The 17,164-nt window shown below is 44.6% G+C and overlaps 1 protein-coding gene across 4 annotated transcripts in view; it reads right to left on the bottom strand.

The window, feature by feature from the left end:
* The window catches only part of TPD52 (tumor protein D52), a 59,777-nt gene that overhangs the window by 23,655 nt on the left and 18,958 nt on the right, over nt 1-17,164 (bottom strand). Inside the window, exon 1 of one of the 4 annotated variants that reach the window (XM_090040228.1) lies at nt 3,174-3,429. The exons of 2 other annotated variants lie outside the window; for them this stretch is intronic. In XM_090040228.1, the coding sequence (XP_089896354.1) occupies nt 3,174-3,333 (160 nt within the window). In that variant the 5' untranslated portion in view covers nt 3,334-3,429. Of the gene's footprint in view, nt 1-3,173; nt 3,430-17,164 lie in introns of those variants that run through there. One more of the 4 variants, XM_090040224.1, reaches the window with a different exon arrangement.

The following is a 17,164-nucleotide window of genomic DNA, read 5'->3' on the forward strand; positions in this document are numbered from 1 at the left end:
TGTACTTCAAGACTTGTTGCTATATATGCCACCATATATGAGTGTAAAAACAAAACACAGGAGAAAAACATTTAACTAACATTCTAGTCAAAGACTAACCCCCCCCCCCCCAAAAAAAATTGTAGGTATTTAGCAGAAGTTTGGAAGCAGGACACTAGTTTGTTATGATCCAATTGGCCACTGCCTTCCCAGTTATCTATCCATAAACTAAGTGAGTGAATTTAATGCTAGCCAAATGTAACATATGTTTCCAGAATGGGTTTAACAAAGCACAAACTTGCCTCAACCCTGACATGGAAACTTCTTCCAGAGTAAAAGAGTAAGTTAGACTAGATGACCCTCAAGACCTCTTCCAACCTTTGTACAATCCTTGTAGGTATCTACCTCTGTACCACAAGAAACAGTAGTTGGCAGCTGTGTTTCCAGGAAACAGATTCTCTGCCAGTGTCCCCCAACACCCTCTCTCATACCCATCCTATCTCATGCACACTTCTAACATCTTTCTTGCCATTCTAAACATTTTTCCTCTTAACCTTACTAGTCTGTCTTTGGTGCAGAGGTTTGCTTACTTCCATCATTTTAAAATTTGACTCCTTTCCTTATTCCATTTTTACTATTACCATCACATCTGACTTTCAGGAAAGTGCTGCTGGTCTATGACAGGTGACATTCTTGTGTTGCAGTATGGATGAGGAGCAGTAGGGTAACTTAGGATAATGACGAAGGATTCATTACCAGCCTCTCTATAATACAGAGTTGGAGTTTTAGGGAATTAGCTTCCTAATAGCTGGCGAAAAGCTTTTCATCTGAATTGGGTAAACAATGCTGAAATATCACTAGCAAGTGACTAACCCAACTCAGTTCTGACTGTCCATGTTCAAGAATACAGTTTAATTCTTATATATTTAAATACAACTTTATTAACAGTTTGCAGAGCTGTCTAGTCTGCTTATACTTTACAAGTTGGTTACTTCAAGTTTAAATATGAAGATCCTGTTAGCTCACCAATGATTAAAGTTAAACCAAACTGAAAACCAATTTCCTAGTCAGACTAGAAATAGTCCCTAAAACAAAAAAATAATGCTGTTCACAAAGAAATAATGCTGTTTGCAAAGAAGAAGGATGAGGTGAGAGCATTCCCTCAGGAACCTAGTTAGTTTTAAAGCCATGTGTCACCTTTAACAAATGAAGTAAATACATTTTGTCAACACAACTAGACCGGTCAGAAGACCGAACAAAAAAAAACAGGACAAGTGAATTAACTACCCAACAGTAAGAGAAGTGAATCTTGTTGAAACTGAGCCAAAAGGGGTCATTCAGATTGAAACCTATCTCCAACAGCTTGAGAAATCTATTTTTGTTAGCAAGTTAAGAACATCTCCTAATCAAAGCACCATTAGTGCCAACCAGCTCCAATCCCCACATTCTCAACCATCTTACTGTGTTGCTTTTTGGCTTGAAGGTTTTCCTCCCAATTTATTCTTCATCCCCTCCTCCCCCCCAACAAAAAAACAAAACCCCCAAAGACTTAAGAATAGACTGCAAGGTATAAGCTATTTACTTTTGACCAAGGAAGCATAGCCATGTTATAAGACTTTGTGACTGGGGCTGGGAGGATTCCCCTTTGAGAAGAAGACCCCACAGCCCTCAGTGCCCAGACATAGGATTTCACTTTCTTATGAAAGCATTCCTATGACAGACACCACTGCTGCCCATCAGTCTATGAATATAGCTGCATAGATGAACCTTAACCAATCCTTCTTCTTTTAGCTGCCAAGCAGACAAAGCTGGTAAAGATTTCTACCTGTGTGACCACAGAGGATATTGCTAGTTTAGATTTCATAAATGAAAGCTAGTAGGTTTAAAGAGTTTCCTGTAATGCCAGAGAACAGTAAAGTTGAGAGAATCTTCTAAGTCTCCTTTCCCTAGTTTTATAGGGACTGGGATAAATCTACTGGGCACATCCAGAACATCCTTGTTCTTACCTTAAATAAAAATGAAGGTAGCAAACAGCTGTCTTTTCTCCAGAAGTCACTAAATGTAATACAGCAAACCCAATTCAACATTTTTGTCACTCTCTTGCTCAGCTTTCACTCATTTGTTATATTTCCCTAACTCTCTAGAGTTGATCTTGTTTGGCAGAATGTCTTAAAAACAAAACAAAAAAACCCTCTACCTTGGGTTTCCTTGCTACTAACAATTAGGCACAAGCTGAATCTTGTGGGTGGGAAGGAATGCAGAATCAAGAATAGGTTAAGGAAGTAATAAAAGGTCATTCTTAGGTTGGAGAAACAGTATGCAAGTGTTTGGAGGCACGTATATAAATTGGCACTTCCTATCCCTACTTATAAATACCTGTTTATGGTTTAAAACAAGAGTAATATGTAGGCTTTTTCAGTGCTCCATTAGCAGAATTATTCCCCCCAAAATAAATATTCATCCCAAAAGAAACTGCTGTTTATGCCATACAAGTACAGTTAAGTATCTGCATGTACATGAAAGCCTCCCTGCTGTAGTTGCAAAAAACTATGTGGGAATACCATTTAGAGATATTAGGGGTATCTCTACTGGAACTGAGCAATACTTTATCACAGGATAAATTGCAACTATGAACAGCATTTTAGAGCACAGGTATTTTAAACTGAAGTGTGCTTGGGGGGTGGGGCAGGTAGCTATAAAAAAAAACCTGGCAGTTTGTTGATACTTCCTTTCACTCTGGGTTTAATTGCAAAATGGGTTATAACTGACAAAGGTAATTCCTGGCCTGGAGAAAGCGTTCCAATGTTTGAGATTTAATTTCACCACCTGTTACTTTAGGTCAACCCACACAGCTTTTCTGTATTACCCTTACTTATAAAAGCCTGTTTAAAGTAAGAACTGGAAGTGCCAATTCTCATAGGTATATTAATTTGAGTTATATCATGTACAACAATCAGTTCAAAGATTTCCACTCCCCCTCCCCAATCATCCCAGTACACTTATTCCATCTGAAATAGCAAGCCAAACTGTCCTTATTTATACCACACAATCCCTTTAGTTTCTGTACTGTTGCTCAGATGTGATTCAGGACAGAATTTGGCCCAGAAGTTGTTTGCTGTTCCTGCAAATATGCAATTACAGAAAAGTTGTTACTTTATTTCTAAGAGGGAAAAAAAAAAAGATTGACAAGTTACCAGAATTCTTCAAGGCAGGCGATTCAGGTGGAGAGACATTCACATTTGGTGACAGATAGAGGTAGTTTCTGTTAACCCCAGCATTGAAGTCAAATGGCGATTTATAATCCTCATATGGATCCATATCCTTTTGATCCTTTCCAATTAGTTCAAAATGCATGGCTTCTTATCTCAGCACCCAGAGAAGCATTCATCCCAATCCCTCAGAAATTCAAGCCATATGATTTAGAGATGCTGTACCCTCCAACTCTCCACTGTCCTCAGACAACTTTTGAGATTTCTTTAATGATTGGGTTCACTACACCCATTTAATAAGTAACTTCTGCCCACGTCGTAGCTGGTGCAGTCTGCACAGTGCGCAGTTACGTTTCTGTAAATCTATAACCTGGGCTGGGTTTAAAAAAACAGAACGTTCCTTCAACAAACATTTGCTGCATATTGCATGCACAGGCTTCTGGAAGGTCTTGCTCCACTGCAGAATTACATCAGGAATTTTCAATCACTTAACTGTAAACGTCAACTGACTGCAGTTGCCTCGGGATGTCCTTAATCTTCTAGGACACAAGAAGATTACTAGCCATAATCCACCCTGTGTGCCATCTGTGTTGGCCTTTTTCCTTAACAGAAGAGTTCTGAATGTGCAGTTTCCCCATTTCTCTTGCTATTTTTGGTGTGGCAATTGTCAGCCAGAATCCAGGTTTTGTTGTTACTAATGAAACATTACGCTTAGTGCAAGCTTAGTAATATTATAATACAGGACCAGTCTCTAGGGTTTAAAATAAGTAGACTCATTTAAGGAAAGAGCTGTGTACATGCTTGCAACTTTCATAGAATCATATCATACAATCATAGAAGTAGGGTCAGAAGGGACCTTGTAGATCTTCAAGCCTGACCCCCCGCCTGGGCACAAGAAAAAAACTGGGCTCAAATGATCCCAGCGAGGTAGGCATCAAGCCTCTTCTTAAAGACCCCCAGGGTAGGAGCCAGCACCACTTCCCTTGGAAGTTGGTTCCAGATCCTAACCACCTTAACTGTGAAGTACTTCTTACGGATGTCTAATCTACACCTATTCTCCAACAACTTGTGGCCGTTATTCCTTGTTATTCCAGGGGACACCAGGGGAAACAAGGTCTCTCCCAAACCCTTCTGGTCCCCCTAGTGAGTTTATAGACTGTCACCAGGTCCCCCCTCAGCCTTCTCTTGTGAAGGCTGAACAGGTTCAGGACCATTGTAGGGTCTGCCCTGTTGTCCCCGGATCACGCGGGTGGCCCTCCTCTGGACCCTCTCCATGTTGTCCACATCCCTCCTGAAATGAAGCGCACAGAACTGGACAGTATTCCAGCTGTGGCCTGACCAGTGTCGCATAGAGGGGGAGGATCACCTCCTTGGCCCTACTTGAGATACACCTGTGGATGCACGACAAGGTCCGGTTAGCCTTGCCAACCGTGACCTCGCATCATCAGCCCATGTTCATCTTGGAGTCAATAATGACTCCCCTTTCTGCCTCCGTGCTCTCAAGAAGGGAGTTTCCCATCTTGTAAGTGTGCTGCTGGTTACTACTGCCCAAGTGCAGCACCCAGCACCATTCAGTATTGAAACGCATCCTGTTTTTGTTAGCCCACCCATGTAACCTATCCAAGTCTTTCTGCAGTCTTTCCCTCCCTACTAGCGTGCTCACCTCACCCCAAATTTTGGCATCATCAGCAAATTTAAACAGGTTGCTTTTCACCCCATCGTCCAAATCACTGATAAAGAAACTGAACAGCGCAGGCCCAAGGACCGACTCTTGCGGAGTCCCCCAGGGCTTGTTCTCAAGGTTAGGTAGGTTGCCCCAATCACTTGTATGAATTCTGTTTCTTAGAGCTTTGATAGCTATGGCAGTGACAAACCACCTTTTCTTTTACCTCCTAAGGCCTGTAACAGACTTATGGAATGTCATGGTACAGCAAGAGAGATTGCTGTAGAAAAGCCCCACTAGCAGTCCAACTATCTTCCTCCTTGTTTCAACCATCTCAGCTAGGGACAGATGTTACACATAAACTGGTTTGTGATCAGAAACTGGCTTAAACCATAGAACAGAAGCTCAGAGCACATAAACCAGTTTCAAAATGGCTGAAACTGGTTTAAGATAAACCTGGTTGAATGTAGTATCAGACTTAACTGATTGGGTCAAACCACTTTATAGAACTTCTGTCCCAGACCCCTTCCTGGTTCAAGTTAAATCACAGCCCCCCCAGCATGCTTTGCAGGTCTGGGCTGAGCTGTCTGCTCCAGCAGAGAAGGGCGTGGGGGAGAGGGAGGGTTAAACCCCACTTCCCCTGAGCACAGAGCTGCCCTGCCCTGCCCTGCTAAACTTACTGGGGGCCCACAACTGTGGACTACAAATCCCAGAGGCACCTGGATGCAGGAAAAGGAAGTGATGAGCAACCCTGCCAAGTCCTGCTTCTGTGAGTCTGGACTGCAAATCCCAGAGACCTCAGGGACAGCAGGAAAAGGAAGTGAACATACAGTCCATGCTGGCTACGTGCCAGAAAGCGATGCTCTAGGCCCCCCCCCCCCCCGGCTTCTGGCCTGAGTTATTGCAGGCACGTGGCTGCATTTCCTGGATCAAAAGTAAATATCTGTTCAGTTATTTCTCAGTTAAATCTCTGCACTTAGACTAACCTGCAAAGACTGAACTGATTCAACCTTGGGCTTTTTGACTATGTGTACTTAGCCCTCATGTCAAGTGTCTAAACATGGTATTTATAAGAACATATGATGGTGGCACTCAAATGCTCTCATCCCACTGGAGTTCTACCAGGCCACTGAAGAACCTTCTTTCTTTCTGAGCAGATTTCTCCCTCAACCAACTAGAGCACCAAATTCCAATAGCTTCCAGGGACATAGCATTTATACAAAGACCAAATTGGGGAAAGAAACTGCTGCTAAAATTAGAGCCGCAGGACCATGGTGAGATTACACAGTAAGGTGTACCCCACACTTCTCCGCCAGTGGGAGACAAACATGACTGACTGCCTTCCTTAGAATGAACAGGGATAGTTCTTGGATGGATGAGTTGCAGGAAAGTGCTTCCTAAGAGGAACTCTGTGCAAATGGAAATGGCAGAGCATTTTTTCCACTGGGGGGGGAGGGAGGAGGAAGGAGACACACATTGCTCCCCTTAGATTAAAGGAACTTCTAAAGAATAAAAGGAAAATATGGTCAAACAAAGCAGGAGAGGAAGGGAGTAACTGAGGGGAGGATGGGGAAAAAGGGAGAAGAGCAGGGATTAAATGCCTTTGGAGAGTAGAAAGCAAGCAGGGTATTTTTTGTTAGTTTGTTTTTTACCATTAAGTTTCCCATGTCAGAGTTAAGTGCCACACTAAAGACCAAAAACAGTTGGGGCAGCTGTTATTAAGTATATGGCAGGAAGATGCAACTGGAAGCATTTGCTGCTGCTTAAAATTGGTTGTAGTCAACACCAGCTAATCCATGGCTTGTAAGCCGCATGTTGTTTGTGAAGTAGCTTGATGTAGCTCTTGCAAAGTCAAAAGACACTGATCTTTAAAATGCCCTACCACAGCTCTTTTCCTAGATTGGGGAACCACTGAGAGCTATTGGAAGCAGAGATGCAACATGCAGGGTATCTATTTGGGGTCAGAGATGACCAGACAAGTATGCATACAAGTGCTAGGACATCCACACAAATCGAGCCTGTGGGCCACAGGTTGTAGACCCCCAATTTATACAGATTTCTTTTCACAGCTGTTGACTTGCTGCAGCTCTTTAGTGAGGCTTTTGGGTTCCCATCAGAGCCTGGGGGGCAAAGGGCAGAAATTAGGTCTGCTTAAGCCTTTATCTTGCAGATGTTCTCACAGGTGTTTAAACATTTGCACATTAAGTAGCCCCACAAAGAATTATTATTATTATTATTAGTGATAAGCGTTATTATGTTGCATCTTAAAGCCTGGCTAAAATATAGGCCTCAGAGTGAAATCTACTGTTATGGCTTGCATCTTAGTCTGACTGTTCAAACAGTGGCTCCTACTCATGAAAAGATTCAACATCCCTCCCATTTGGTTGTCTGCCCTCTACTACAAAATGAAAGCTGTTCCAGAAATTCACTACATTGATTGCTAGAATCAGTTTTCAGTTATGGCATGGCAAATTTATAAACATTTGTTTGCCTCTCCCTTATCCTCCCCCCCAGTGAATTTACAGTGCACAATGATACATGCCCTCAGGTGTCATTTTACCACATAAAACCCATAAACCATGGTCCTGTTGGAGCCACCAGCCTACCTACTTGTAGGTATGAATAAAGCAGATTCAATCCATTATACCTCATATCTGCAGGGCTGTAGCATACTTGGAGAACACTGTTTGGACTCGTGAAATGGAAAACTATATTGTTAAGTGTTCTGATAGGAATATGATGTTGACACTGTACATTCCAGCAATCACGGGAGACAGGCTGAATGAAGGATGGTTTGAAATATGGAGGAAAGTCAAGTAAAAGTAGTTTTCTAAGGGAAGTTTCAGCTTAGTACATTTGCCTACTTTTATTCTAGATGTCAATCAGTATAAGTCTTTCAACATTCACAGAGAACTGTTCTCCAACATAAACTATTCTCATCAAAGGAATACACAGAACTAGAGCAAGATTTCACTAGCATCTTCTGGATATTCCAGCATGAGGATTCAATAAGAGCTGGTTTTCCCTTGGAGTCCATAACAATTAAGTAGGTCTAAAACAGAAACACACAAGCAAAAAAGTCATGATTTCCCTTGATATAATTTATTGGTTATTTTTATTGGTTTATGCTGCCCTTTCCATAGAAAGGGCTTGTGGTAGCTTATAGAAGTAAAAGCTGAAATTTATTTTAATAGTTTGTTTTGATTTTTAAAAGTTGAGTGTCACAAAACAAATTCCCACCCCCAAAGTAAAGAGCAATCCACTCCACTGGCCCACTCCCACTCCCTGCCTCTAACCTAGAAGAGCATCCCCACACCCAATGCACCCCAGCCTTCCTTTCTTAACCCCACAAATTCACTACAGGCAACCCCCCCACTTAGCACTCTTAACTGGTTCCGGAAAAACTGAGTGCAAAGCAAAACAGCATTAAGTGATTTAACGTAAATAAATATAATTGGTTCCACACAACCTGCCGACCCAAACCCCATGCTCCTGCCACCCGGCCCTGGGCCCCACCAGCTAGTAATTTACAGCAAGCAGGCTCCTGCCAGCATGGGGGAAGCAGTGGGGCCACCTGCCTGCCAGCACTCACACCCCACTCTGCCCAGCATGGGCTTCCTCCAGGACACCCAGAACTGGAACTATGTGCTGCTGCTGGATTGCTGCAGGCTCAGGAAGGTGTCCATGCCCTGTGGACAAGTGCGTGACTGGAACAGGGCACAGGTCCAGTCCCAGCCCAACTGTGGCTTGGGGCAGGGGACAACGCACATGTGGCTTGCCACCCCAAGCCCTGCATTCCCCCCTCCCTGCCAAGCCAGGTGTGCTCATGCCCCCTGCCCACCTGTCCCTTCTTGCTGTGCTCCTGCCACCCTGCCCTGGGCACCAGCCCAGGCTCCGCGGTCACACTGCCTTCCTCTCCCTGCTTCTCACCACCGCCACTCCTCCCTGCTGGCTCAGGCACCACGTGCAGGAGCAGATCCCACTCGCCTGCTGCCCCCACTGGTTGTCACTCACCATTTCACTTGCTGCCGCCACTTTTTCTCCCCAGCCCTGTACTGAGTATTATAACAAAACGCTCTAAGCATTAACTGAAAACCAGGTACGTATTTTAAATGAGTGCTATAGCAAAACAGCAGTAAGCAAAACCATGTTAAGTGGGAGTTGCCGTATTTCCATTAAAAAGCTTCTACCACACCCATTTCCCTGTCTGATGTGTAGGAAGTCCCCTCCCCATTCCCTTGGATGTCACTCCTACAGCCATACCTCCCCTCCCTCCCTCAGGAGCTATTATAAATGGTCTTTGTGGCACAGTTCCCACATGAATTGAGAGATCTGATTGCAAAACAAACTGCCAAAAAATGTAAGGTTTTGCACTGCATAAGAGTACGTTAATGACGTCTAAAGTAAGAGTTTGATAGCTGTAGCCCCGCTCCCTTCAGTTGCACCTTGCATCCCATCCTAACACTACAGTAACTGCTTCTGTGTTACTGAGTTGCAGAAACAGGGCTGGTTTAGGTTCAAGTTACTCTAAAAAAGATGATCAAGATTGCTAACTTTCCAGACAATTCAGAAAAAGTGAAATCCAAGTCTTACAGCTTTGCTGATGCTGTTACATGCAACATCAGCAAGCCAGTCTGCTGAAAGGTCGCAAATTCAGAGGATGGGATATCTATAATAAATCAGGGCAATAATTTTTAGACATACCTGCAACAGAAACTTCTGATGGTAGAGCACTGGTATAATCAGCATTTCAAATTCTGAACAGTAGAACATTAAAGTGTGCAGAGGAAATGCTGGCTGTTTTACAACTGTTGAGACAGCATGAACAGCAGATCAATAAGATTAAGTACTCACCCCCTTGGTTATTTATACAAATTTTAAAAAGCATTATTTGAAAGACTGCCCAGAAGATGAATTACTTGCGACTAAGATGTCTGAGCTGGTTACAGCAAAGTTCAATTGAATGCAATGAAACATGCCTTGACTGGACTCAGCCCAGTGTAACCACCAAGATTCTTACATGGTACTGCCATTAATCTCTTCAGCTAAGAGTTGGGGGAAAAAAATATTGTTCCAAACATTCCCAGGGCTAGTATTTAGCATCAACAATGCGTGTATAGATTACTTATAAAAATCCTCATGCAGAGACCTTTCTATGTAGCCAGAAAAAGAAAAATTAGTTATTCAAGAGACATGCAAAGCACTCCTGTCAAAGACTGCCTTAAAGTCTGAAGGAAACTTCACTTCTGCTAGGCCCAGAAGCTAATAAGTGATCAGAAGTTGCAGAAAATAGAGCAAGAGTGTGACCTGTGTTATATAAAATCAGGCTAAACAGCAGTCCCTGCTAAAATTTATACATGCAGGACTGCTGTTCTTGATCATAAGATAAAGTTTAGAAGGTAGTGAAGATGGAAGATAGAACTGAAACATCCCAGAGCAGCAGTAAAACCTACTCAAGTGTCACCTGTAGTGCAACTGGTCTTTTCCATCATGAGAGCATCAATTTGTCCTTCAGTTTTCACTTTCTTGGGTTTGTGAACCCGCAGTAAGTATAGTAGGAACCAAGAGTAATGTTAGTTTCTGCTCCATTAGCAATATCTTTCGTTTCCTGTGGACCAAAGGATATTCTCAGACTCAATGCATCCATCCATCTCCGCCCTGCCTCTACTATTCTTAAAAAGACAACACTACTACATATGTTATTCCTGATAGGACTACTAATTAATAGATAGTTCCTGTTCTTCGGAAAGAAAAAAGTGACCTAGCTGCTGCTCACATTAGTTCCCATGACCATGTATTTCTTCCTAGCAATCTAATGCTAGCACTTCATGACAGTCTTCCTATATCTGTATAGCAACTACAAAGGTGGTCGTTTCAGTCCGATTTGTCAAGCATGAAAAATGAAGGCAGTACATGGCAATTACGTTGAACAGGGCCAGTTAAACAGTGACTAAATCCCAGTTCACAGACAGATTTAATTTTTACTGCATTAAATATTGCCCAAATAAAAACTAAATAGACGTTAATGAAACACCAGCATTGGTCCTTCTGGGAGGCGGAGAAAACGCTCCTTAGACAGTCAGGGAGTGGTACTACACAGAGCAAGACATTTAGGTTCCTTGGTCAGGGGGACATTTTTTTGAAAAGAAGAAATTGTATGCTGAAAATTTTAAGAAGAATTGACTACCGCTCTTATGTGGGCTGGTAGATTATTACTAAGTCAATTAGCAGGGCAGAGCCATACTCTATGGTTGAGCTAGGGGCCAGTTGTGACCAAGTGTTCTTAACACTACAAAATTAGGAATACTATTACATTACCACGTCATGAACTTTGGGAGGAGGCAAGACAAGATGGGGTCAGTGATTACGGCAAGTCATCCTGACTTTAGCCAGCACTTTAATTCCTACCTTTTAACAGACAGCAGTCTGTTCTTTCACTATTCCCCAATTTCCCTCAATTTCCTGTTTTTTTAGTATTCCAATTTTCTTTTAGTTGTAAAGCATAAACCAGCTAAAACCTTAACATCACATAGACAGTCTAAGCCAAAAGTTGCATTGCATCACTTTGAATTTAAACTAAGAAGCCTTGAAAAGTCAAGTAAAAAAAAAAGTCTTAAAAAACAAGAAAAACCTTTACAAAAGCAAGATTTTAGGAAGGTGGAGCACCATCTTCTCTCAAGAAAGTATTTTTGCCTTCTGGCCCCGTTGCTCTTTGTACTCACACACCTTATAAACAACACCCTCCCTTCATTCATATCCTGTACACACACAGCCTTCCACAGACTTGTCTATAGAGCTACAGCAGCTGGTTCTAGCAAGGATAGGGCAGAACACACCCAACCCACCCAAATCTACTGAAGCTTCAGATTTTGAAATCCAGTGAGGACTGTAAAGACAGCCTCCATGGGGCACATCCAGACAAGCATGGACATATGGTATGTGATGCTCCAGACCCACCTGTGGCATCACACAATGCACATGCAGGCTTATGGGGGTTGACCCTGGGAGATCCTGTGGTAAAAAAAATACCCATGCCAAAAAAAACCCAGCAAGGCAGTACGGTGGCAGCATGCACCACCCAAAACCAGAGCCTGACTGGCCAGAGCCATGCTCTGGCTGCAGGCCAGGCTTCCTGCTGCAGAAACACTATAGCAAGTATCAAACTTTGTCACTATGAAGCATTCTAGTATCTCACAGCTTCCACAATACCTTACTAGCTGAGGCCTCACGGGCAAGCATCTTGTACTACAGGACTGTTGTGATTTCTTTTGAGGAAAATCAACGATTTTTATTTCAATACAAAAACATTAAGAACAATGGGATGCTCAGCACTTTCTACTGTAAACATTATGTTAATATATAATTTGTTCCAAGTAATGAGATTTGGACAAGAGACAGCTACAAGAAGCAACATGATGAGCTTGTTACTAGAGCCGGTCAGGATTTTCCAGCTTCTGGTTAAAAACCACAGAAGAAATCTAACAGATTGAATTCTGGGTGGTTTTGAGAAGTCATCATGCAATGCTGGTGTCCTGTTGAGTGTTTAAGTTTCTCTGTAGCAGTTTAGTTCATCCCAATTAGCTTGCATTGCTTAATAATCAAGAGGATGTAGCACTTCCTTCATGACATGAATTTGTGTTATGACCAAGGCGATCAAAATCCGTAATGTACTTAAACCCAATAGTGAAATCTAATTTTACAGAAGCAGAAGTGTGCGCATAATATTCCAGCAGCAGAGCTGGTAGTTTAGTTACTACCAGTTTTGTTAAGAGGGATCCCCATACATTAAGAACCAGAGTTCAGCATTGGAACAGGCCGTCATCCTCAAAACTTTATTCAGTTTTTGTCCATGTTCATCAAAACTAGTCTTCAGAGTGACTTTGCAGGAAAGGACTAAAGCAGTACAAACAAGCCTTGCTCATACAAACTGCCCTTTCTAATCCTCAACAGCTTAGGTGAATGCCAACATGCTTTGTATTCCCTTTTTGAAGCTTAGGACAATAACTATTTCAGTAAAGATTAAAAACCTCTATATCGTCCATGTAGTCTCTCCCCATTGCAATGGCTCGCAGACAGCATAAGCAGTTGCACCAGTGCAACTTACTGGGATTTCAATCAGAGAGAAACTACAACAAAACTATCACAACACCAGCTATTCCAGGAAGGATGAAGGAATGTTTGCACCTTTTTAATACACCTTGTTCAGGTCTTTGTATGGATTTCCAGAGCTGCACCCACATTAAATCTCCTTGGAAAACAGGCAAGGGATTTGGATTTTAGACACAGAGAAGTCCATGTATTCTCCTCCAGCTTAGACTCAAAGGTTCAGTGCACTGTTATACACAGAGGAAAGTTATGGTCAGATTTTCTCTTCACCTGTCAAGTAATCACTACCTTCCTGGATCCTTACTGCCACTTTGAACTCCACCTACCACTCAGTTACCCTGGATAAGGAAAAGAAACACCCAACTAAGCACCCCAACTATACCAGAATCAAGAAACTACATTAGAGAAATAAGAACAGTTCTAGGGAGTTTAACAGAGTCTGTTCAGCTGGAGGCATAAAGAGCTACCCATTTTAGTAGTAGCAAAAGCAAACAGCATTAAAAAACTTAAAAATAATATTAACCATTAGAAGACCTGAAGAAATAGTACTGGAATGGTAGCCTGGCTCCCCCTAATGGTATTCTACCAATACAGCACCTTTTTTTTTTTTTAAATGAGTAAAGAAACTAGTTTTTTCTACCATTGTTCCCCAGTGTGGAGACTAAGCTTGTAACAGCCTTATCCACATCAAACAGGTCATTCTATAAGTATTCAAGCACTGCTAGCTCCCAGGAGTTAAGCAATTGGATTTGGAAGAACAGCCCTTTTACTTCTAAGCAGTCTTTAGTCACTCTTGGGAATCAAGTCAACTATGAAAAAAAATCTAACAGACAGAGAACGATGCAAGAAACTTACAGAAAAGCACAGATGCCATTAAACATCCATTGGCTGGGATGATCTAGTTGGGGATGGTCCTGCTTTGAGCAGGGGGTTGACTAGATGTGACCTCCTGAGGTTCCTTCCAGCCCTAACCATGATTCTAAGCAAAAAACCTGGGTCCTAGGGGTTTGGATACCCAGCCTACATTTGTTCTGGAAACTGCCACTCAAGTTTACAGGAGAGGGCAGAAAAACCTCACTGAAGTCTTAGTGCTGGGGCCTCTCTATTCCGAAGCATCCAGCAAGCCTGCAGTTCTGTCAGATCCTCCTGTATTGGTGGTTACTCCCAAGTCCAGTTATGCCACCAAAATTACTTGAGGGAAAACCAAACAGTTGCCAGGATTCCCTAGAAACTATTCACTAATTATTGGGGGGAATTTCTATACTTTTCAGAAAGTAACCACAGGCTAACCATTCTTGCTAAGTACAGACATTCAAAAAGCCTGAGCTTGAATTGATTCAGTCTTTCCAGGTCAGCCTAACCTGCACAGATTGAATGGAGAAGCAAATCAGTAGACATTCACACTTCTGATTCTGGAAATGTACCCACATGCCTGCAGTGGCTCAGGCTAAAAGCCAGGGGCACTAGAGCAGCCCTCACTTCCCTTCAGGCTGGAAAGAAACTTTGCTGAGGGGGAGTGTGTCCAGGGGAGGGGTTTAAACCCCCACCCTGGCCTAAAGAGACCCCAACCAGGGTCTGCCAGCTTTTTTCCCTCTGCTCGTGGCTCAGCATGGTCCAGGACCTCCCAGCCAGGGGGTGATCCCACTGCAACTTCCCAGCCTCCAGGGCTAGGGTTTCATTTGGGGCAGCCCAGAAGCAAAGGCCAGATTGGGGAGGGGGGGGCATTGCGAGCAACAGCCCAAAGCCCAGGTGGGGGGGGTAGCACACAGGGGCTCCTAGAGCAGGGCACGAGGGTGGCACTGCATGTCCCACTTGGAGCTGCATGCCTCCCTGGGACCAGGGCCCAGGACTGGTCCCAGGGTGCAACCATCACAGGCTGCTCTGCTTACAGAGGTCCCACTGCTGCTGCTGGTCCACAGGGCCGAGCACACACATTAGCACCACAGGTAAGTGGGAGTGAAGTGTGGTGAGATGCCTGGAGACTCGGGTAGGGCCAGGCCTATAGAGAAGGGCTTGAACAGGCCAGGAGTGTGGGGAAGCAGTGTAGCTCAGTTTGGATGCAGCGGCACCCAGCCAATGAGCAGGATCATGGCCAGGCCAGGCCCAGCCCTGCCCCAATCGCCAGCAGGTCCTGGCCATGCACCATGCCCAGCTCCACTCCGCTCTGCTCCCCAGCAGCCACGGCCTGCCACATTGCACAGCCCTGCCCTGGTTTCCTCCCCACTTAGCTGCCCCCGCTTTTCCCCACTCCACCACTGGAGCGTGGCACCTGGGCTGACCCTGACCTGTGCAGCAATGTGCATAGCATGGACTCACCCCCTAATCCCTGAGCACTGTTCCCTGCATCCACCAGACTGCAGGGTGCCAAGCTGGGCACACCCTCTTCACTTTTCCCTACCTGGTGGCAGTGGTGCAGCATAGCCCTGTGTACCAGGCACCAGGCACTACCTCACCACCAATGTCAGGGGGCCTGTCCTGGCTATACTAGTAGATGTTGCCTGCCAGGTGGGCAGACGGTGGTGGCAGGGAAGCCACAGGGGTAGTGCCCTGAACCTGGTACACAGAGCCATGCTGAATCACTGCTGCCAAACAGGGGAAGAGTCAGCAGTGCGCACGCAGCTTGGTGCCTGGAGGCTTGGGGGAATGCAGATAGTAGTGTTCAGGGTTGGGGGGCAAGCCCATGACATGCATGCAACTGCAGGGGCAAGAGCCCACCAAAGCGTCACTCTACAGCAAGCTAAAGGGGCCGCAGAGCAGGAGCTGTTCCCCCTGCTGCAGGCTCAGTGCTAGTCTGGCAGAGCCAAGCCAAGCCAAGCCACGCCACTTGAGCCCCTTCCCCACCCCCAGCAGCTTGGGTCCCTTTGGTCTGCAGGGTTCACATCCAGGATGAAGCCACCACTGCTGTGATCCCTCTGTGCATGTCCCCACCTGGGCTTGGAGCCATTTTACTTCCCCTCCTTCCCCACAATCTGGCCTTTGCTCCTGGGCTGCCCCAAGCAAAGCCCTGGCCCCAGCAGCTGGAAAGGTGCAGCAGGATCAGCCCCTGGCTGGGAGGTGTGCTCTGGGCATGCCATGCTGAGCCAGAAGCGGGAAAAGCTGGGCAGGCCTGAGCTGGGGTCCCTGCCAGTGGGATAGGGGAAAGGAGTGGGGAATTAAACCCCACTAAATCCCCCAGTTGCTTGAGGCTGCTGGTGGGGCTGGCCATGCCCCCAGCCGCTCCAGCAGCAAAGCGAGGTGTAGGTGGGGAATGCCCAACAGGCTGCTCCACCCCAGCCATGCAGATCTTGGCTGCAGTCCCCCGGGGGGCGGGGGGAGGAATAAACCCCCTCCCTGCCCCCTTTGCCTCAGGGGGTAATGCCAGGCTGGGTCTGGCCATGCCCCCACCCCTCCTGTGGCTAGAGCACAGAGGGGCAGGGCCAGCCCCGCTCTCTGGAGCAGACAGCTCAGCCCAGCCCAGGGCTACAAAGCATGCCGAGATGTTGGGGGACTCCAATTTAAACTTAAACCAGGAAGGGGTCTGGGACAGAAGTTCCATAAAGCAGTTTGACCCAAATCAGTTCAGTCTGATACTACATTCAACCAGGTTCATCTTAAACCAATTTCAGCCATTTTGAAACTGGGTTATGTGCAATGAGCTTCTGTTCTGTTAAAGGTTTAAACCAGTTCCTGATCACTTAAACTGGTGTATAACTTCTGTCCCTAGCCTCTGAAATTGATGGTTTCAGACTTCACTATTCCAGAGTCCTGAGGGAGAACTATAACCTCAATGCAAGGCCTCTGCAGAACACTCAATGCTTCTCTCAAGTAGTCTGGCATTTTTTCCTTCTCAAATATAGATTTTCTACTTTGTCAATATATGAAGACAAAGCACCACCTGCCCCACCTCTGCTGCAGACTCCATATGCACTACATAGTAAAGTGAGGATTCAAATCTCTAAGTACCTATGATTACATCTGGAAAACAAACATTAAAAGAAGATTAAGTGGTAGCCACATAGTTAGAGCAGGTACAAATTAAGTTCATATTCACCAGAAGCACATCTTTGTCATCTCTTCTACACACATGTTGTTCATATAATGATTTATAGATAATGTGTGTGTCTGGTATCCTCAAATTCTTTATTCAATCATCCATCACAGGAGAAGGTTAAACTTTAGTTGCTTAATAGCTGAACAAATGTTTGTAACCAAGGAATCACTTGATTTC

Source organism: Crocodylus siamensis, chromosome 3 (assembly GCF_052110815.1).
Source record: "Crocodylus siamensis isolate JL-2025a chromosome 3, ASM5211081v1, whole genome shotgun sequence".
Classification (NCBI taxonomy): domain Eukaryota; kingdom Metazoa; phylum Chordata; order Crocodylia; family Crocodylidae; genus Crocodylus; species Crocodylus siamensis.